The 22,256-nt window shown below is 36.9% G+C and overlaps 1 protein-coding gene across 2 annotated transcripts in view; it reads right to left on the bottom strand.

The window, feature by feature from the left end:
- Positions 1–8,490: 8,490 nt before the first annotated feature.
- PTPN3 (protein tyrosine phosphatase non-receptor type 3) overlaps positions 8,491–22,256 on the bottom strand; it is a 220,112-nt gene continuing 206,346 nt past the window's right edge. For both annotated transcript variants that reach the window (XM_032764588.2, XM_075062630.1), the window contains 3 exons: positions 17,803–17,948; positions 15,660–15,795; positions 8,491–10,053 (listed from right to left, as the gene is read on the bottom strand). In XM_032764588.2, the coding sequence (XP_032620479.1) occupies positions 9,976–10,053; positions 15,660–15,795; positions 17,803–17,948 (360 nt within the window). In that variant the 3' untranslated portion in view covers positions 8,491–9,975. The remainder of the gene's footprint in view (positions 10,054–15,659; positions 15,796–17,802; positions 17,949–22,256) is intronic.

The raw sequence follows: 22,256 nt of genomic DNA on the forward strand, positions 1-22,256 counted from the left end.
TAGACTGAGAATTAGTGACTGACAATTTGGTGGGGTATGAGGAGTACATTGGCATATTTAGTCTTATTGCTAGTGGACATACCTGCGTCACAAAACTATGATGTTGACATTGTTAGTAGAGAGGTTATACAAGCACGGAGATGAGAATCCAGTGAGTTTTGAGACTTTTGTAAAGAACTGAGGCCCATTTGCAGGTCATGTTGAGGAGCTTTAGATGTTTTTATACTAACACACAAATCCTGACTGCAACCATATTCAATTTTCATTAGGGTTTATCAGATAAAAAAGTGAGTAACCTATGCTTTAATAGTACTCCTCAAGATTTTTTTCTTGAATAAAGTGACTACAAAAAGATAACTCAAAATGCTTTATTTCATCAATAGCCTTTAACCAATAACATAAGTGATGGCCATAATATTGTGTTCAGAACAGTTCCAATAACCCAAGGAAATTATACTGAAAATATTAACCAATATTTTATTCCTATAAAAATAAAAAAGAAAAACGTTACATTCATTTCAGGAAGAAGTGTGTCTACATTTCTGAACAATAAATTAAGCTTTGAAATATTAACATCAATTTACATTTTAATCATTTAAAAGACAAGCACAGTTAAGGGTACAGAATTAACTCCCTTTCTCCTTTCTCCCTCCCCCCCACCCTCTAACACATCAAATCTTTTACTCCTTTTATGCACTGGCAGCTAAGCTCTCAAAATAAGACATTACTCAGTGGCACAGACACAACCATTAACAAAAAATAGCCAGAATCATTAAACATGTACTATTTTACATGCTTTGTCTACATCTCAGATAAAAACTCTACCTGAACATATATAAAAATATAAATTTAGTCATTGAAATAATGGAGACTTTTCAAGTTGCTTGTCAAATTCCTGGCTTCCCCAAGTCTCATATTTTATTCCAGTAATAGAAAGAACAGGACATGTCAAACAAAACAAAGGCCAACTTTTAATAACACATTTTTTCTAATGTATATTTATTACATCTTAAAGCTTTGGTAAAATCATCTGCTCCATTTTTCTTGTCTTTCTCTCTGTCTCTACTAATGTTACATGAACAAAGAGCAGAAACAGATAATTATGGTTACTACTAACTACAGAAATCTGGAATGCATGCATTAATGTTTGCCATTTATTTTGTGAAACCTGGATTTGATATTTACATTTGAGTGTGTATACTAACTCCCTTCCTTGTCATCCTCATGACAGTAACTCAATTTCTATTGGAAATTAGGAAAAGAACAAATTTAACAACAGACCATCATTTAAGTAAATGAAGCCTTGAATCAGAAGGGTGGGCACTGACTGATAAGGAGAGTCAACCGCTACTTTGCCAAACTATCGCTTACTAGAGGAAAACTAAAATTTACCTAGGCTGACACTCAGGTATTTTGAACTTTCTTTCCTAGACAGGATTTAGTCAGTTTTCCTCCTCTTGGATAGAATGCTACCTAATTTCTCTGGGTAAAACTTGAAGGTGATCTATAAAGGATTTTAAATGAATAATGTTTGCTCACTGGAAGATCTGAAAGATTGGGCTGCTCCCCTCTCCCCAACACTATTAGAAATATCAGGGATGTCAAATCAGTTCTTTTCAAGAGGACTCCTTGAAGGTCTGACAGCAAGTGTGCTGTGAGCGCTCTCCCCTAAATTATAAGGCTGGAGATTGATTATTTAGGAAAGACATTCTTTCCCCAAAATGTTCAGTGGTATTATGTGGTAGGCAGCTGTTTGGCTAACAATCCCTTCCCTTCTCAGTTCCTCAACATTTATGATGTCATAACTTTACAAGTTCTTTAGTCACCATGGACTTTTCCAAGGAATTCATAATGTAAAAATAAGCAGAAAACAACCATCAACTTTTTTTAAGAAATACAACTTTCAGGCCTTTTTTACACATCATTAAGCCACAAAGGGCACAAGTCCATTTTACTATATCCTTCATAGGTCAACTTCAACAGGAAAAAACGTGATGAACAGGATTTTCTATTAAGTAGGAAAATCGGTCTCTGTTCATTCCTACAGAAATAACATATATAAAAACATTTTAAAGGAAAATAAAAAAAATGGGACTAGTGTCTTTTTCACTTTTTTTATCATGTTTTAATTAAGCCTTTTCTTTTTAAAGAATTTGTTCTGCTCAGTTATTAAGTCAGAAATTCAGGTCTTGACTGCCCTGAAAAGAATTCTCCCCTCCCTGCTTTTTCAAATAATTCCCACTTTGCTGAAACCAGCAGAACTAAAGCAAATGCTAAGAGTTCTAACGTAGGCAGACTTAAGCACCGTCTAACTCTACTTGCAGCAAATATAAACAATATGGTGTTCAAAACAAAGATGGCAACTGTTAATTTGTCTGTACAAGGGGTACTACTGCTGCTAACACTAGTAAAGCTGAATTGGCTTTAGCAACAATGGGAAATTTGAAAAAAAGTCTGTAGTGTGGACAGAACCAATGACGACTAGAGAGCTACTGAAATGCTCACATCACAAGAATTAAGGCAGTGAAAGCTGAGCAACCGAAAACTGAAAAGAAATTTTAGTCAAACTCTTGCTGCTTATGTTAACACCTATTTAACTTAAATGATTAATATTTTGGATAAAGGAAGATTCAAAACCTTCATTCCTTCAATTTAGCTGAAATAGCAAGTAAAAAATATAATCTGAGACTCCAACAAAAAGTCTTAAGCAAAACCAGGGAAACACAAAGGGGCACAAGTTCAATATATGTATTTTTTTTGACAGGCCATTGTTAAAGAACAGTTTACTCTGTATCTCTTTGGAAATATTTAGTGGAGCCTTTACTATATTATAAAATGAAACATGCAGTACTAATGGCTACTATTTTCTGGAATTCACTGAATTCCTATTCTACCCATTCCCCCTTCCCTTTTCTTTATCTTAGTACAGAGCAGTTCATACGTGCAATTTGAGTTCAAAGTGTTCTTAATATTTAAGGAAAGTTTGTTCAATTAAAAAAATAGCTGTGCTTAGAAGCTAAGAAACTACTTAGCTACAAAGTATCCCTGCTTAGAAGCTAAGAAGCTACTTAGCTACAGAAAGTTCAGCTATGCAAAATGGATGGAGCAAATTATAATATATACTTGTCTTGTACATCTTGAACTAGTATTTCCAGTAAGGAAAAACTTAAAAGCACATCAGGGCACTGCACAATCAACTAAAGATTTGTTTATGCAAAAAATCCACAACTCTGAAATATCGCAAATCCTATTGCTTGTGCATATAATGTATTGTACATTTTTAAAGTTCATCAGAAGTAAGAAGCCTGCCAAACAATGAGTGGGGCCATTGGACGATCAAAGAGCTAAGGGAGCACTCAAGCAAGACTAGGCCATTGCAGAAAAGCTAAATTAATTTTTTGCCTCAGTCTTGACTGGAGAGGATGTTAGGGAGATTCCCACACCTGAGCCATTCTTTTTAGGAGACAAATCTGAGGAACTGTCCCAGATTGAAGTGTCAACAGAGGTGGTTTTGGAACAAATTAATAAATGAAACAGGAATAACTCAACAGGACAAGATGGAATTCAACCAAGAGTTCTGAAGAAACTCAGATGTGAAATTGCAGAATTACTAACTGCGGTATGTAACCCCTCAAACCAGCTTTTGGACCAGATGACTGGCAGATAGCTAACATAACACCAATTTTTAAAAAAGGCTCCAGAAGCAATTCTGGCCATTACAGGTCAGTAAGCCTAACTTCAGTACCAGGCAAATTGGTTGAAACTGTAGTAAAGAATAGAATTATCAGACACACAGATGAACGTGCTATGCTGGGAAAGAGTCAACACAGCTTTTGTAAAGGGAAATCATGCCTCACCAATTTATTAAAATTCTTTGAGGGGGTCAGCAAGCATGTGTACAAGGGTAATCCAGTTGATATAGAGTATTAATTTTCAGAAAGCCTTTGACAAAGTCCAACACCATCAGTCACGGGATTAGAGGGAAGGTCCTCTCATGGACCAGTAACTGGTTAAAAGATAGGCAACAAAAGTTAAGAATAAATGGCCAATTTTCACGTTGGAGAGATGAATAGAGGGGTCCCACAAGGATCTGTACTGGGACCTGTGCTGTTCAACATATTCATAAATAATCTGGAAAAGGGGGTAAAAAGTGAGGTGACAAACTTTGCAGACAGGACTAAATTACTCAAGATAGTCCAAGTCCAAAGCTGACTGAGAAGAGTTACAAAGGGATCTCACAAAACTGGGTGACTTGGCAAGAAAATGGCAGACAAAATTCAATGTTGATAAATGCAAAGCAATGCACGTTGGAGAAAATAATCCCAATTGTACATAAAAACTTAGGGTCTTAAATTAGCTGTGAACATTCAGAACAAGATCTTGGAGTTGTCATGGACAGTTCTCTGAAAACATCTGTTCGATGTTCAGCAGTAGTCAAAAAAGCTAACAGAATGTTAGGGACTATTAGGAAAGTGATAGATAGTAAGACAGAAAACATCATAATGTCACTAAATAAATCCATTGTATGCCCACATCTTCAATACTGTGTGCAGTTCTAGTCACCTCATCTAAAAAAAGATATACAGAATTGGAAAAAGTACAGAGAAGTGCAACAAAAATGTCTAGGGGGATGGAACAACTTCACATGAGAAGAGATTAAAAGACAGACTGAGATTGTTCATTTTAGAAAAGCGACAACTAACAGGGAGAGGTTTCTAATATCCCGGGGGTGCTTCCTCCACTCTGCCCAGGCCCTGCCCCCACTCGAGCCTTTCCCCCAATGCCCGGGGAGGGATATGATAGAGGTTTATAAAATCATGACTAGTGTGGAGAAAGTAAATAAGGAAATGTTATTTACCCCTTCACTTAACAAAAGAACTAGGGGTGACCCAATGAAATCAACAGGCAGCAGGTTTAAAAACAAACATAAGGAGGTACACTTCTTCCCATAAGTTACAGTTCATCTGTGGAATCTGTCGCCAGGGGAAAGAATTAGATAAGTTCATGAAGTTCAATGGCTATTAGCCAAGATATTCAGAGACTGCATGTTCTGGGTATCCCTAAAGCTCTGACTGCTAGAATCTGGGACTGAATGAAACTGAATGGATCATTCGATAATTGCCCTGTTCTGTTCACTCCTTATGAAGCATCTGAACTGCCAGAAGACAGGATTGTGGGTTAGCTGGACCATTGGTCTGAGGTAGTATAACCATTCTAATATGGAAGTCTACTGTACTGTGCAACTGCATGATTGGAAAAAAATATGTTGAAGGTTGAAACCAATCATATAACATAAAATTATCATGCTTAGTCCATTGATATAATGCTATTGTTAGAACACAGTCACCTAAGATGGTTTAACACTATCAGTGTCAGATCCTACACGCAAGAGAACACATTTAATCAAAACATTATGTTTTAAATAATGAATTAATGATTCACCTCGCTTTCAGTACCTTTTGAACAAAAGTGTTTCATGAAACAACTTTAGCTTCTATATAGTTTCAATTAATACAAGCTTTTAAATAATTAGAATAATTGTAGGGTTAACAATGGAAATATAAACATTTCCTATTGCACATTATTTCTAGAAAGTCTTTATGTGAATGAATAAAATCAATTTACCTCTAAATGCTTTATTTAAGGACATTTCAGAATAACACCATCGTTAAGAAAGTTTGAGGAGGATCATATTAATGTTTTAGTTGCACTATTTTGATTATTTTTAACTTGATCAAGTGTGAACCCAGCAGGTCTTTAAGGCAGGGTTTTTAGTTATTGGACACCTGTTTTATTTTAACATTTTCATTTTGGCACATAAGACTACCCTAGGAATACCATTTTTTCTTGTTGGTTAATTATTAAATTATTACATTTGCAATAAAACAAACATACCATTCAGTACTGTTTCAGCACTTCTGTTATTTCAAAACAATGCACTCAATATATCATAGAAAGCGAAAAATTAGATGTATGGTAAAAGAAATCAGATGTACGATCAAATATATTGCTGAAAAATTAAGGTATGTTTTAATTACATATAATTGAGTACAAAACTCTAATGGCAAGGTTACTGCCAACAAAATCAAAGGATTTGTGGGGATATTTTGGCAAAATCCCACAAGTGCAATATGGTATATTTATGGTCTGCCTAACTAGTACTATATAAAAAGTATGTAATCTTAGCTCTCTTTTCTTTTTGGTTGTATTTTAACTGGATTAGACATAATATACTAAAGGCATACTTTGGTGTATGGCACCATTTTTATTTTCAAAATATGGTAAAATCTGCCACTCTTACTACAGCTATGGAACATCACATGCAGGGCTCTGTAGTGCTCCTTTGACAAAATTCTGGAGACACTTGTAACAGGTATTTTGGTTTATTCGAGTAGCAAATATAAAACTACTTTGATTTAAAGTTTACCTTTCTTACTTCAGAAGAATAAATATTAGTACTTTTTCCAGTGGACAAGAATACATCAGGCCTATTTTTCCCAAGCTATGGATTTTGAGTACTATGCTATTTTAATTAACAGACCGCATACTAACAAGAAAAAATGAGGTAAACATGCATGTGTTGGTTTATATGGACTCTTGATTTCATAGTATCTCCTTTTATTTGTCTACTCCACCCTGGCAGGTAAGTATTTTAGGGGTTAAAAGCCTAACTCATACTAATAATCAAGTAATTATTATACGCATATATAATTTCCCACACATCTTGCTAAAATTTATTCAGTTGTGACAAAAACATCAGAGTTGAAAAGACTTTTCATTTATTATGCTTCTGTTGCAAGATCAAATTTTAAGGTTTTATAACCCGGTGCAAAATCACCACACATTATTCGATAAAAGGAAGGCATTCATTCCCCGAAGGCCCATGTTGGGCACTTAAAAAAAAAGGCTCACTGTACATGTGCAAAACCCAGCAAGATTGTGAAATAGTAGTAGACAGAGTACTGGTAAATCTTCTAATTAAGATTTGCTCTTTTGATCTTAAAAAGTATAGACTAATTACAGATATCAAATTGTCTTTTTAAACGGCTATTTCAAGTTAACGCTACAGCAGGTATCAGTGCCTTATATGTTCTCTGAGAATCCAAGTATTAATTGAAGAAATTCAAAATAAAAATCCACTCTTTTCTCTAGATATATCCATCTCAAAAAGGAAAAGCTTCATACAGCAAAATCTGATTACACTCTTAACATTACATGGACATTAATGTATAAGGCAAAGCTGTACAGCACTGCTGGAAGATACTGGAGTTATGTACTGGAAGAAACTTATTGCATTTTGGTAAATACGTTATATGGTTGACACAATAAAGAGGAGCATGACTAGTGGCAAAACCACATTAACCTCCTGGAACACAAGTAGGTTAAAAATAATGAAATAGTTTAAGGAATCAAATGTATAGCACAAGGGAGTCTCTAAAAGTTCTCGTGCTGTTCTCTTATACTCTTTTCTCCACTTCTTTTTTTGGCCCAGTCACACTATCAATTGCCAGTAAGATGAATTGTAAGCAGCACTTCTTCTCAAGGATCTGGAGGCTAGGGGTGGGGGAGAAGACAGTGCTACTTCTGAAAGTGCTGACCGGATGCAAAGCGGACTAAAGACATAAAAGAAAACCTCCTGACAGTGAATCAGATGGGAGATATGGCTCCGTTAGTGCTTTGAGCCTTCTGCAGTTGCCAAATTTCCAGGATAGCATCAGCAACAATTTTTAACACCTAAAAGTTTTGTATTATAAGTATAATAATAATAATAGATAATTTGCACATATATAGCACTTTTTCATGTGTTTTTTCCAAAATGCTTTACAAAGGTAATAAGCACGAGCAGCCCCATTTTATATATGGGGTAACCGAGGCACAGAGAGGTTAAATGACTTGCCACAGTCCAAGCAAAATAGTATGAGAATCTGGGCTAGAACTGCTCTCTTGAATTCTAGTCCATGCCTAATCCACCAGATAATAGTGGTTCAGTATATGACAAGCACCAATTCAAGCTAAATCTTGAATAGCATATTTGAAAGAATATCAAAAACTACTCACTCTTCAACCAATACACATTAGTTAGGCTGCCATATAACCCCATTTGTTCTGACTAGCATGAATGTCTTGACTAAAGAAAAGTACCAAAAACCTCTCCCCCAGCAACTACGACTAATGATGTAATCTCCAAGAAAGGACCAATCAGCACAACAGAAGGGTGAGTGATCTAGAATGAACTACACCTGCTTTCAAACCATCGTCTTCTGAAAAAAAAAGTCTCTTGGATGTCATCAAAGATTGCAGCATATCCAGATGTAGTAGTTTCTATAAAATCTGTTGTCAAATACAAATGATACCATTCATAATACAAATTATAGTTCTAAAATGCGTGTGTGTGTGTATATATATATTTATATATATTAGGAGAAAATTAGATTTTTTTTTACACACACAAACATCTGACTTACAAGCCCAATATACATTTTAGACAACTTCCCTTATTTAGAATGAATGTTTAAATAACAGAATTATATACAATCTCATAGAACATTTTTTAAAAAATTAACACACTATTCACAAATGCAGAATTATCTAGGACAATCAAAAAGTGTATTCAGAATAAATTAATGTCATACAATTGTGGTTATATTGTTCAGAAAGTCCAATTCTCCCCTTTGAAATGAAACTGAGACCATTGTACCTTAGGGTGAATTATTTAGCAATGCACAAATTCTCTCTCTTTACGTAGAAGTCTTCATATGAACTTAATTTCATTTATGCAAAGGAAAGAAACATGAAAGAGACACCTCACACTACTGCATTCCACTGAATTAGAATAAGATTTCTATTGAATGGCAATGAAGTCAATGTTTTATCATCTGAACACTAGTAGCCTCTGTGTCCCTGCAAGTTTTACACCTTGAATTAGCAGCAACATGTTTAACAGATTCAGTAGTACATTTTTTCTGACACTGGATTGGGCCAGTTTGCATGTATAGTAAGCCATTTAGCACTTGGTGTGCAATATTAGTCCACTCCTGCATGTGAGAACTAATAAATACACTGGGAAACAAAGATAAATGAGACAAACCTTTAGTTTAAATGTTTTCAGTCTATAAAGAGAAAAACCACAAGAAAACATAGTGAAATTAAGTAAGTACCATATTAGGGTGCAAAGGAGTAGAGCGGAAGAGACTATGGGAAATAGATAAACTACTGAAAGGTCAAGAAAATGGAAAATTCAAGCTGTGGAAGATTTCAATAAAACCTGTAAAGCAGCATTAGTTTGCGTGTCAGGTATGCTATGTTTGATTTATTAATATAAATTAGTATAACTGGCATATTTGCAAACAGGTTGATGGGAGTTAATTCATTAATTGCTCCGGCTCTTAATGGACACGTTTAGGGTTTAGCCCTTGGCATTCTATTTATCTAAATTGTTTGACAAACCTTCAGGAACCAAATAGTATGACCAACTCTACTTTGTATATCAATATGTTGGTCCCAATCTTGCAAGGGGTTTAGCATTCAACTCCCATGGACTTCAACAAGAGATGAAGACACTCAATACCTCAGTAACTGGGCCACTTTTTTTTTTTATTATTATTAATACTGCTAGTTTTCCTTTTGTATTTTAGAATGGTAAACACTAGGGTTAAAGTAAATTCTAGAAGAAAACTTGTTTTTACAGCAGTAAAAGATGCAGGTTATGTACTAAAGGTTCCTTGATTATTTCTTTTCAGTACATATATAATGTATATTATGCACAACTGCTCTCATATACGCATATACATGTCTTCTATATACTGTACAAGATTTAGTAATCGTCTATGGAAATTTAAAGTGCCACAGCTCAAATGTGCTCATCTGACTTCCCATGGGCTTTTGAGGAGTTCTCTAGTCACCTACGGAAATGAGACCCTGGCTTTATGACAACCGGTGTTTTTAGAAGATTAAATTAATCCTTTCACAGCTGTACTAACTGGAATCCAGTGGTCGAACTAATCCTTCTTTGTAAACACGAAGAATAGCTTCACACACGAACTTGTACTGACTCTGTGTAACGAAAAAAAGAATGAGTAAAAATATTAATGATCAGTCACATCAGTTATAAGCTATTGATTATAGTATACTAATGAATACTAACTAAACACAGTAAACTACCTTCAGCTTTACTGCCACCTCTAGCACTGAAACATGGGGAGGAGAAGAGGACAAATACAAAGATAGGCAGAAAAAAATAAAAATATTACAGCTACACTCAGTGGAGATGTATGCAGAATTTACACTCGAGTAAATGCCAAATGTTGTATAGTGCAAATTCTGACCTCAGATGCAAGCATGAGTCTCCTGGTAACTTTAATGGGTGCAATGTACAAACATCTAAGAGGCAAGGTTTAGCCAGAAGGTAAGGCTAAATTTATGCATCTGATTCCTTAGCTCACATGACTATTTAAATGGAAGCTAATTTGTTTCAATTACTTTCTTTCATATATTTTATCTATGGTATAATTTGTACTGATGTTAACTGATCATTTAAAAGATAGCAATTTATCCATCCCTTTAATATACACATTACTTGAGTCCTCAAAGCATGCAAACTACAATAAGGGAAATGCATTAAACAGTCTCTTAATTTAACAAATGGAAGGCGGCAATGTACTTAATGTCTTTCATTTAAAATGCTTAAACAAAGGGTTTTATCTTCCAAACTATGTCAACACTGCTGCACAAGTTGAAATTGATTTAGTTAAGTTTTGTACAGGCAGGGTACAAACTTTTGGGAGAGAACCCTGAACTATGACATCCACCCTCCTTTTACCTCATCACCCCCAACATTTTGAGCTCATTTATAATCTTACAGCACTTTGGAATTTTTTTATAATGAAGTACTTTACAAATGAGATTAGAGCATTCTTCCTCTTAAAGAGCATCTAAGAAGTAGACCATTAAACAAATTTCTATTTTTTCCATAACCATTCATTAAAAATATTTGAATCCCTTTCTGAACTGGGAATGTCATGTCCTGTTGACAACTGGAGCCATATAAGTTTCAAAACATACTTGGCCTGAAGCAAATATTTAGGGCTAACATTAAAGCTGTAGAATATGGGATCACAATAAAAATTCAGGAGAGATTTATAGCAGCTCTAGAAAGTGAGACCAAGTTACACATATTTTTTCTTTCTCAGAAGGGGCTTCAAGTATCCAAAATATGAACTCTCCCCAGCAACTCAAGCGTGATATGCCCAAAGAACTTTAGGTCCCAGAAGTGTGAGTATGCATTAACTCCTTTATTTTGAGTCCCAATCTTTTTTTTTAGCCATCTGCTCTACATTTTCATGTTGATTGCAATTGAGTGTTTGGCAGTAGCTTAGATTAATCCCTCTCCCCATAAAAAACCTCAGGGTTTAGCATTGCTCCCAGCCCCATCCAGCCTGAGGAGTGAAGGTCTTGAAGTTGCATTTAGTCCTCAGTTTTCAATATGTTATCATAGTGCATTACCTGATGAGTAACTTTTTTTCCTGAGCTTTATTATATTGGCTAAAATTTACAGGAAATCTTGGGGATTTAAGTTAATTTTTTGCAGCTCAATTTTCATGTCATCCATCCCCTCGCCCCCAGTCAACTGCGCCCATCTCAAATATTAATTTGTTCTTACGAGTGTTATGTTTGTTGTTCTGTTTATATTTATTAATTACTTTGACTTTTTCTTCATTCTTAGTAATTTGCATATTTCACTGCTGCCTGCACAAGTCAACTGTGATATTTAACTCCCCGATTTATTACTTCTGTTAACTCCATTGTGTAAGCAACTTATTTGGAAATAAGATTGGATGTTTCATCATTGATTCCTATGATGCAGACAGTGACTACTTGTTTTCCTTGCCATTCTAATTGCCATTGCTTGTATTCTGATTGCTCACTCAACTGCGTTCTCATGCCCTCCACTGAAACACTCCTCAGGTTAGCTTTTTTAAACAAATGGTGCATGTAGGCATAGCAGTCATTGTCAATCCTGATTTTAAGACTTCTTCATTTTCTTTTATGTATTGCTACCCCTTCTATGTTCATCACCATGAAACCTCAAGTTTTTAACAGGCTGAGTCAGCATAACAACTTTTTCTTCTTTAGGGGTTATATAGTAGAGCAGGATAAGAGGAAATCCACTGGCCTGTCATCCAGCTAACAATTCCCTGTTATGAAGCAGCCTAACAATCCTACTTGCTAAATCTCTGCCTAAAGTCTCAAAACAATCAATTAAATAATCGTTATCTCAAGAAAGCTACTCATTTCTGAATATTTTTACCTATACCTTCCCTCTTTTTGTGACCAGTCTGCTGTAGCCAAACTGTAATTCTCTTTTGCTTCACTATCTACTTGAACATATCTGCTTTGAACACAGAGTGCTATACAGATTCAAAGTGCTTTGAAAATATTCTGATGTGGGGCTCCCCCAGTTTCTCCTCTTGAAACCATTCCACCATGGATACAGTAAAAAAAGTCACTGGAGCAGGGAGACTGAATCTTGATCTCCCAAACTCCAAGGTGAGTACTCTAACCACCAGACTGCAGAGTCATTCTCATGCTTGTTTTCTCTCTCTCCCCCGGCTCTATGACTTCTTAAATTATCACAGTAGAACAGCTTCAACCAGAGAGATTGAAGAAGACACAATAAAATATCCCAGATCCCAATGGTTAGGGTATTCACCTGCGAGGTGGCAGACACCAGTTCAAATCCCTTGTTGTCTCCCTCAGGTACAGGGGGACTTGAACCAGGGTCTCCCATATCCCAGGTGACTATTTTAGCCACTGGGCTAAAAGTTACAACAGAGATCTTCCTCCTCCTTCTCTCCCCACAACTGTCTCCTTTTGTGTGAGATTGCATATGGGTGCCCATTCGGGAGGCAACCTCTAAGTACGCTTACTAGGTTGGGCCCTGCAGGCATTAGGTGAAAGAACTCCTGTCTTCCCCTGATCTGTGCATCTCACTGTGGCTTTGGTGTCTGGATGTGTTGCAGTGTGCATGCGCAGGGGCAGGGACATATGGACTTAAGGAACTTTCACTGCAAAAATTTAGGCACCAGCAATTTTAGGCACCTATAGGGTTTAGCAGCAACTGAGTAGGGGTTTTGTAATCTCCAATGGGGCCTGATTCTGGGATCTAGGCACCTAAAGTGGCAGTTACACACCTAGATCCTTTTACACATCTAGCCCCAAATTTCCTGCACTGGGGCTAGACCTCAGAGGACTCCAGGCTGAAGACCCAATTTGGGAAACCTGGTTTACTGACTTGAAATATTTTGGGCATGTCCTTCCTACCTCAGGAAAGGACAAATAAAACTTTTATTTAATCCTCAAGAGAGAGAAAGCACATATGACTTTTTTTTTTTTTTCAAACAGTTACTTAAAATAAATGAATACAATAATTCTGGCTTTTCATCTCTTTGTGCTTTAGCTCCCGATCTGTCAAATGGGATCAATATCAGCATCTAATCTCACAAAGGTGTTGCAAAAATAAATACATTACTACTTCTGAAACACTCAGATAAGTGCCACAAAAATGCAAACAGGGAAATTAATAATTTTGTATTCAAAGCAGCACTTGGATAGTGTGCCACTAGTAAGGCTTGGGACCATGCATGGAATGAGAAGGATAAAAGTAAGTGTTCACTGCATGAGGCAGGTATCCCATGGAAAAAAATAGTATGCAGTCATGTAATTAAAGACTATCATAATTCATATGCCCAAAGGACCAGGATTAAGGTTTCAACGACAAACTTAATCCTGGCATTTCCTAATTTCTGAAGGCTTGCTTTTGTAATCTTAACATTCTTTTAACACAGTTTTTTGGATCCAACAGAATAATTACTCTGGTGAATCACACAGCCTACTCTTAAGGTCATTAACTCATTACTAAGTAGAGTTTACACCTCCTCCTCAGTTAGCTTCCTCTTTCTTTTGCTTGAATGAGAACTGTGAGGCATTTTCTATGTCATTCCTTCTGAAGTTTCAAGAGACACAAAGTGCCAAATTCAACAGTCACATTTGTGGGTTTAAATCCCTTTACTCCACTTTAGTTGAAGACACTTACTGCCTTGGAAACAAGCACATTGTTCTCATTCCACCTTACAGCCAGATCTTGTCACCAATAATTAATCTACTCCCTTGTTCAAGAAAGTGGAACCTATGCTACTTGTAGTAGGGTGATCACCCCGCTCTGGCCCTGGAAGGGTACAAGCAGCCCTGGGGAGGGTCCAGTGGTAAAAGCAGTCCTGGAGCAGGCTGCAGCTCTGAAAGCTGGGCTGATTTGGAAAGAAGCCACAGCTGTAGCTGGCTTAATAAGGGCCCAGCTGGCCCTTCTAAGAGGGCAGAACCAGGAGTAAGTTCAGGAGGGAGATAGACCTAGCTGCCCAAGTGCTAAAGGGTATTAGAGTGAAGCAGGGCTGGGGAAAAGGCCAGAGGAGCTGGGGAGCTCTGGGCCAGCAACTCCCCAGGCGGCAGGGCCTTGTACAAGGCCCCTGGAGGTACTGGGTTGCAGGGAAAGGCAGCAGGTCAAAACCTCTCTTGCCTATGATGACTGCTTTATACAGGCTGCAGTCGCCCCAGTGAAAGGGGGCTAGATGGAGATTGGCAGTAGCCCATAGGCTGAGGCAAGGTGTGAGTAAAGGGTGGGGGTTCCCTGGGAAGGGGAGACCCAGATCTGTGGGGTATTGCCTGGAGGGGCAGCACCGCAGGTAAAAGAGCACTGGGGTCCTGGGAGGGACATGGCGGCCAGCAGCAGGACACTGGCCTGCAGAGGGCGCTCTGCGCTGGAAAGAGCTAATTTCCTGAGACGACCAGCAGGAGGCGCCACAGGGGTAAGTCGGTGAGTCCACGCACCCTTACACTCCTCCACTCCTAATATTTTCATTGGCAACCTATTCATTTCTAAAGCCCATTCAAAACTGCTTCCTGATTTTCAAAACTCTCTGCTGCTTACTCTTTCCCCTCTCCCTCCAACCTAGGCCTCTTTCTAGTTCCTGCCCTTGACTCTTCAAAACTGTCACTCAGGGGTGTGAACAAACAACGCTGAGTGACATAAATTACTCCAGCATAAGCGCCAGTGTGGACAGAACTTCTCCCATTGACATAGCTACTGCCTCTCATGGAAGGGTTTTTATTATGCTGATGGGAGAGCTCTCTTCCATCGGCATAGTGTCTTCATCTGACGTGCTGCAGACACCCATCACATAGTCACTTTTCGTTTTAAGCCACACCTGAAAATCTTCCTTTTCTTTTTAGTTTATGAAAGGTTCTCTAAGGATGAAATTTACAAACTAAATTATATTTAAAATGTTTGTATGTAATATCTTGTATAAGAGATTTATATAAATCTGACCCAAAGTTCACTGTAGTTTACTACTTGCTAGTTACAAAAATGGATGTATCTTTAAAGGGCAAGACAGGAAATCAGTTTAAACATTTACAAATAATTGAAATACACAACTCACAAGCATGGCTGTCCTTTCTGATCAGGTTAATTTACGTTTTCAGCTTATGCAATATAAAAATAATTGAAAATCATGCAGACAAGTATATCAACTTTATATGAACCACCCATCTTTCTCTTTGTTAATAATGAAACAAAGAGCATGCACAATGCCCTCTCCTTAACTTACTGATGTTTGCACCATCATAGCTCGCTGGTCTCGCATTTTTCGTACAATATCCAGTGGATAAACAGGTTGGTTTCTTTCAATTAAGCACATGGCTGTTTCCATAGTGACCAATACACCAGTGCGGCCTATTCCAGCACTACAAAATGTAACAGAATCCCCTCACATGAAATTAATAGGCTTTTGCCAGGCACTGAATACATATCACAGAGTAACATTAAAACACTCTACATACCTTTAGGAATAAAAGCAACACAGCTTAAAAGTAAGAATAGAACACAATGTATATTTTTAGGACAACATAAGCAACATTTTCTTTATACAACTGTAAGAAAACCGCATTTTTACATAAATAAAAATTCTAGAAAAAATAAAACCATAAGTTTAAATAAATTACTTTAAAATTGTTATGATTTTAAAAAATGATATATATTTTTTAGATTTGATTTAAAATCAACCTTAATAAAATAAAACAATGTCAAACTTTAGAGCTACAAGTCCACTCAGTCCTTGTGCAGCCAATTGTTCAAACAAACAAGTCTGTTTACATTTGCAGGAGATAATGCTGCTGGCTTGTTTACAATGTCACCTGAAAATGAGAATAGACATTTGCATGGCATTGTTGTAGTCCATGCTACAAGATATTTACGTGCCAGATGCACTAAATATTCATATGTCCCTTCATGCTTCAACCACCATTCCAGAGAACATGGATCCATGCTGACGACGGGTTCTGCTCGATAACCATCCAAAGCATGTTCATTTTCATCATATTTCAAATATTTCGTATTTTCATCATCATGAGTCAGATGCCACCAGCAGAAGGTTTTCTTTTTTGGTGGTTCAGGTTCTGTAGTTTCTGCATCACAGTGTTGCTCTTTTAAGACTTCTGAAAGAATGCTCCACATCTTGTCCCTCTCAGATTTTGGAAGGCACTTTAGATTTTTGAACCTTGGGTCGAGTGCTGTAACTCTCTTTAGAAGTCTCACATTAGTACCTTTTTTGCTTTTTGTCAAATCTGCAGTGAAAGTGTTCTTAAAATCAACATGTGCTAGGTCATCATCCAAGACGGCTATAACATGGAATATGTGGCAGAATGTGGGTAAAACAGAACACGAGACATACAATTCTCCCCCCAAGGAGTTCAGTCACAAGTTTGATTAACATATTTTTTTTCCAACAAGTGTCATCAGCATGGAAGCATGTCCTCTGGAATGGTGGCTGAAGCATAAAGAGCATACAAATGGTTAGCATATCTGGCAAGTAAATACTTTGCAATGCCGGCTACACAAGTGCCATGCAAATGCCTCTTCTCATTTTCAGGTGACATTGTAAATAAAAGTGGGCAGCATTATCTCCCATAAATGTAACCTAACTTGTTTGTCTTAGTGATTGGCTGAACAAGAAGTAGGTCTGAGTGGACTTGTAGGCTATAAAGTTTTACATTTTTGTTTTGAGTGCAGTTATGTAACAAAAACAACTACACTTGTAAATTTCACTTTCACGATAAAGAAATTGCACTACAGTACTTGTATGAGCTGAACTGAAAACTACTATTTCTTTTCTTTATCATTTTTACAGAGCAAATATTTGTAATTGAAAATACTAATAAAAAGCGAGCACTGTACACTTTGTATTCTGTGTTGTAATTAAAATCAATATATTTGAAAATATAGAAAAAACATCCACAAATATTTAATAAATTTCAATTGGTATTCTGTTGTTTAACAGTGCCATCAAAACTACCGTTAATCGCAATTAGTTTTTTGAGTTAACTGTTTTTAATTGACAGCTCTATTAAAAAGCATTAAGTTGTTTACTACATTAAACAGCAGTTATTGGTGTCGGATGGACATATAATTGAGCAATTTAACCAGAAAGATTAATCATGAAGGAGGCAACAGGATAGTAAAGAAACCAAACCCCTTACATACAATACCGTAACTTTCGTCTCCATTGGATAAGTGTTCACCGGCTAATAGGCTTATAGCCTTACGATTTCACCTTTATTTCAAGCAATCTGCTGCCTTGCAGGGTGCATACTATTGAATAATGCATAGAATGTATAATGTCCTTCCTACAGGACAGATGGAATACTAAATCTCTAGGACTCCATCCAATGTAACAGAACTTTTATTTCAAGTACCTGCAATGAACAAGGACTGGTTCATTCTCCACTCTCTTTGGCCTCATACAGTTGACAAACTCCAAAAAGTCCCTGGAGTCATCAGGAACACCATGATCAGGCCAAGCAACATACTGGAGATGGGTGATGGTGTGCTCTTCCCCTGTCTGAAATACAATTGTAGTGTCACCATATCTCACTCAGTATTGTAATAGCCTTACTAAAATTCATTGGATAAATGCAATTTGTCATAATAAACTTACCTAGGCAGCACAAGGCTCCATATCCTGTACAACAGACTGCAAGATTTTCTAACAGAATATTTTCTTATTAAAAACAATAAAATAAGTGATTCTTGAAGAACAAAGTTTAAAAATAAATGTAGGTGTTTAATAAGAGCATATTTACTATATACAGCTCCTTTCAGCCCAAAAGATTTCAAAATGCTTTACCATTTATATTTTGGGAACAGTAATTCCAGCAAAGAAATGCAGCCATCTCTGAAGTAACACATGGCAACGGCTATGTACAGCAATGTTACACAATAGTTTAGATTAGAAAAGAGGAAATAACTGCTGAAATTACAGAAGAAATTTACAGGCAGAATAAAATTACCAGATTTGAAATTTGGTCTGGACTCGAGGGTTAAACACCCCTCCGTTATGCAAAAAGTGCCACAGAATCTTTAATGATTAAGTAGTATAGACCTTTGCTTACATTTCATCCAAAAGACGGTATCCACAGCAGCATCTGCTAACACTGCACTGGGATGATGGTTTAGTACTGACACTGGTGGAACAGTGCCACCTGCAAAATTATTACTACCTGCAGCACGCTAGGTTTTCCCTCCAAATACTGACCCAGTGCAAGCCTTGTGACCTTGAGAGATTTAGTGGGATTACAATACAAGATAATATGGCTGCTGACCAGTTCTAAATCTGTTTTCCCCTTCATAGTCATCATACATCTTATACACTGACAGAAAGGAGAAATGTTAAATAATGTATGTCTATTTGTGGATTTGGTCAGATAAGCTTACATGGGCATATTTGCTCATTATGATTCCTATTAACAGGACAGGTTATGTATAGTATATACTGATATGTTAGAGAAATTATGAATGAATTATATTTATACTGCCTATGGAAGCACTTCATTCTGTATGATGAAAATGTAATTAGTTGAGAAATTCTATTGTACAAAGGGCTCTTTTTCATTTAATTATACCTAAGGGAAGCTATGTACTAGAAACTACTTCAATTTCTTAACTTCCTGTTGATTCTCATCGTGCAAAAGCAACTCTTCTTAACACAATCATCTTCACATGCAAATGCATTCCAGTGACTGACTCATTCTACTTTATTTGCATACAGCTGTCAACATATGCAAGGGGCATGATTTGAAAAACACTAGTTTTATAACATGGCTTTGGTCCATATTACATTTAACTTTTTAAACTAGACTGTTTTCCAGCGGTTAGACTGGAAAAAATGAGTGGTGATATTCCCCCAAGCTCTAATATATCAACATGCCAAAATGAAATGCCACTCACAAAGACCGTGAAAAATCTTCATAATATGGTCAACCGTCTTTCTTCCATATTTTTAGTAACAGTGAAATAGTTAACTATGCTGACATTTCAATGTTCATCATTAAGCTGAACATTAACACTCAAATGAGAAGACTGCTGCTCTCATTCATTCACATTGCTCTCACACTCAGGATATCACTGCATGAGCTCATACTCTGGTCACATTTTAAGTTCGCCATGTTTTTTCTGATGGGGTCACACAAGCATTTTTTCATGGTATCAAACATTATGAGCTGAAATTATAGGACTGTGTGGCTACAACCACCTCTGTTCCCTGAATTGCCTGACTTTGATAAGTGGCTTGCTTTGTACCTGGATAGGTGCAGATATTAGATCCAATATCATTTCTAGGGACCAGGCATGTATGACATGACATAGAACCTCTATTGCCTAGCAAAGTGGGCTCAAGGCATGAAAGCCCTATACACTGCACTGCAGTCCTCGGAATGAGTTTATTTCAGGCAGAAGAAATAGTATGTATATCCATCCCCCTCCTGGAACATGGAAGGGTATGAAATATCCTGACATAAATCCACTGTCCTTGAAGGCAAGGCCTCAACAATGATGATCAAAAGGCCCAGGGACCCAAGTTCCAGAGTAAATCCTATATGTGCACCAATGTAAACTAACACTAACCAGCTAGCTAACTATAATACACTGGAAACAAGGTGAGTTTGGGATGAACTCCCCAGAATTCACTCTAGGAGCTGAGAGAAGGGGTCCTTATATCGACAGCTCAACTTTGGGTCTCAGAAAGGAAGTGGGACAGGTGGACAAGCATGATCCTTTTATGGCCTCAGCTCTGAATTGTTTGTTGCAACAAGGAGCAGCACAGTTGGTCTCTTGATCACTGCTTTCTAGAATGTTGCCAAAACTCTGCAAAGCCACTCAAATCCCATAAGGGGGACTATACAGAAGCCACCCCAAAGAAAAAAAACCCATATGTTATAATAGTTCTCTTCTGAAAACGTTGGGGAGTTTCACCCTCAGTGCCTCAAAGAGATGAGGTAGAACAGTGATTACATATATTATGGATAGAACAGTTTTGTTCTCATTAACTGGAGAAGCTAGTATGCATTTGAATCATAGCATTCAGGCTAGATGAAACTTTGACTCAATCTAAAACAAGCCAGGGAGTCTATGGTGGGATCTTAGGTGTTCATTAAAGATTCCAGGCTGAGTCATATGTGTGAGTGCTGAAGGGACACGTTATTGAGGCACCTGGGGACAGCTACACAAAATTCAATAGCACTTTGAGCAGTTTTTTAGATTTAAATAATGAATGTATTACTCATCACAAATGAAGGCTTGAATGTGCTAGGAGCTTCATTTTTAATAGCTCATAGACATCAAATACAATGAGCAAACACATTACATAAGATCTCTCTAGAATAAGAGCATAGTCCATCAAGACTACTACTGTTGTTGCAAGCATCTCAGTTTTCTGTATTTTGCTCTATTCTTTCCTCAGGACCAATGTGCTCCTTTGTTAAATATCCCAGTGCTCCTCAAACTTCAATATCTTCATTACCCTTTTTCATTCTCCTTTTCAAACTGCTGTGACTTTTTCTGATGTGGTCTCTTAACATTTTGATTCAAATTTTTAATGTTTTATCACAATAAATATTCACTTTTTGGAATGCCCACATTTGCATGTCTCCCTTCCTGTCAATAAATCCAAATTCTACTATGCTTAATCTGTTTTCCTATCTCAAATTTCAGAATAAATTTCATCCCTGTATGCCCACCACCACCTACTTTGGTTGCAGTAGTTTGTTACTCCATTTAAACTCTCACCAATTGCTTGTACTACTTATCTGGCTTTGGGTTTTTCCAAAAGTTGACATGGGTGCAATACATACCACTGGTAGTCAGAGGTAATCGAGCTACGTGCATGTGTGCGCACGAAGGCAGGAAAACGGCAAACTACTCTCACAGAGAAGCAAATATGGTGTGTGCCTGTGCCTCCAACACCTTTTCAAAACAATAAGGAGGGGGCAGGAGGAACACAGTAAATTCTATACTCTGCAAAGCAATTGGAGTAGTGTAGTTACTTAGGGGAGAAGTTGTCAGATATGTAGCTTGAGAGGCTAGAGAATTTAAAATTTTTGTATTTTAACTTGCAAGGTATGATTTCTGATACTTGAATTTTAATTAAAAAACTGGTCAGTATGTGGTAGATTCCTATGGGATATTTTACCATGACACAAATGCTTCCGCCTTTCAGAAGGTAATAGATATTTTGTGGTTAGAACTTTGAGAGAGGATGTAAAGATGGCAGATAGAAAAATGTAGGGCAGCTTGAAATAGAGGTGGGCAGGAACCAAGCCCCTCTGTATAAACAAACTCAGACTTTCAAGAAGCTTGGATGTGATCCGAATATGAACTTTGCAGTACAAATTTATCTGTAAAAGTGTTTCATGCATTTGACTCTTCCTCTTTTCTCCCCTTTCATTACAACAAAATAGCAGCAGCTGAAGGGTACAAAAATCTTGCATAATTTGCAAGTGTTCCAACTGTGCACTCTGTGAAGCTGCCTTTTCAGTTTAACAAAACTAAGGGAAGAAGATTCACACGATTCTGTAAGCTCCCTCAAAACTACATTACAAGGATTCATCTTTTTCTGCTAATTGCTCTATGGATGTGTGGCACTGAAGAATTGACCCAGTCTCCGCTTTTGAATGAGCAAAAATATTATGAAGAAAAAAAAAATCTATATTTTAGCCCTCAAGGTTTGTTTATAGTCTGGGGCTGTAAAGCAGCATGAATGAGCATAATATTGTATAAATACACAACAACATAATAATAGAATAAGGCCTTATAATTAGTTACTTTTTTAGCTTTTTTTTTATTTTTATTTTTTATTGAAGTAACTCACTAGAAA

Source organism: Chelonoidis abingdonii, chromosome 2, assembly GCF_003597395.2.
Source record: "Chelonoidis abingdonii isolate Lonesome George chromosome 2, CheloAbing_2.0, whole genome shotgun sequence".
NCBI lineage: Eukaryota > Metazoa > Chordata > Testudines > Testudinidae > Chelonoidis > Chelonoidis abingdonii.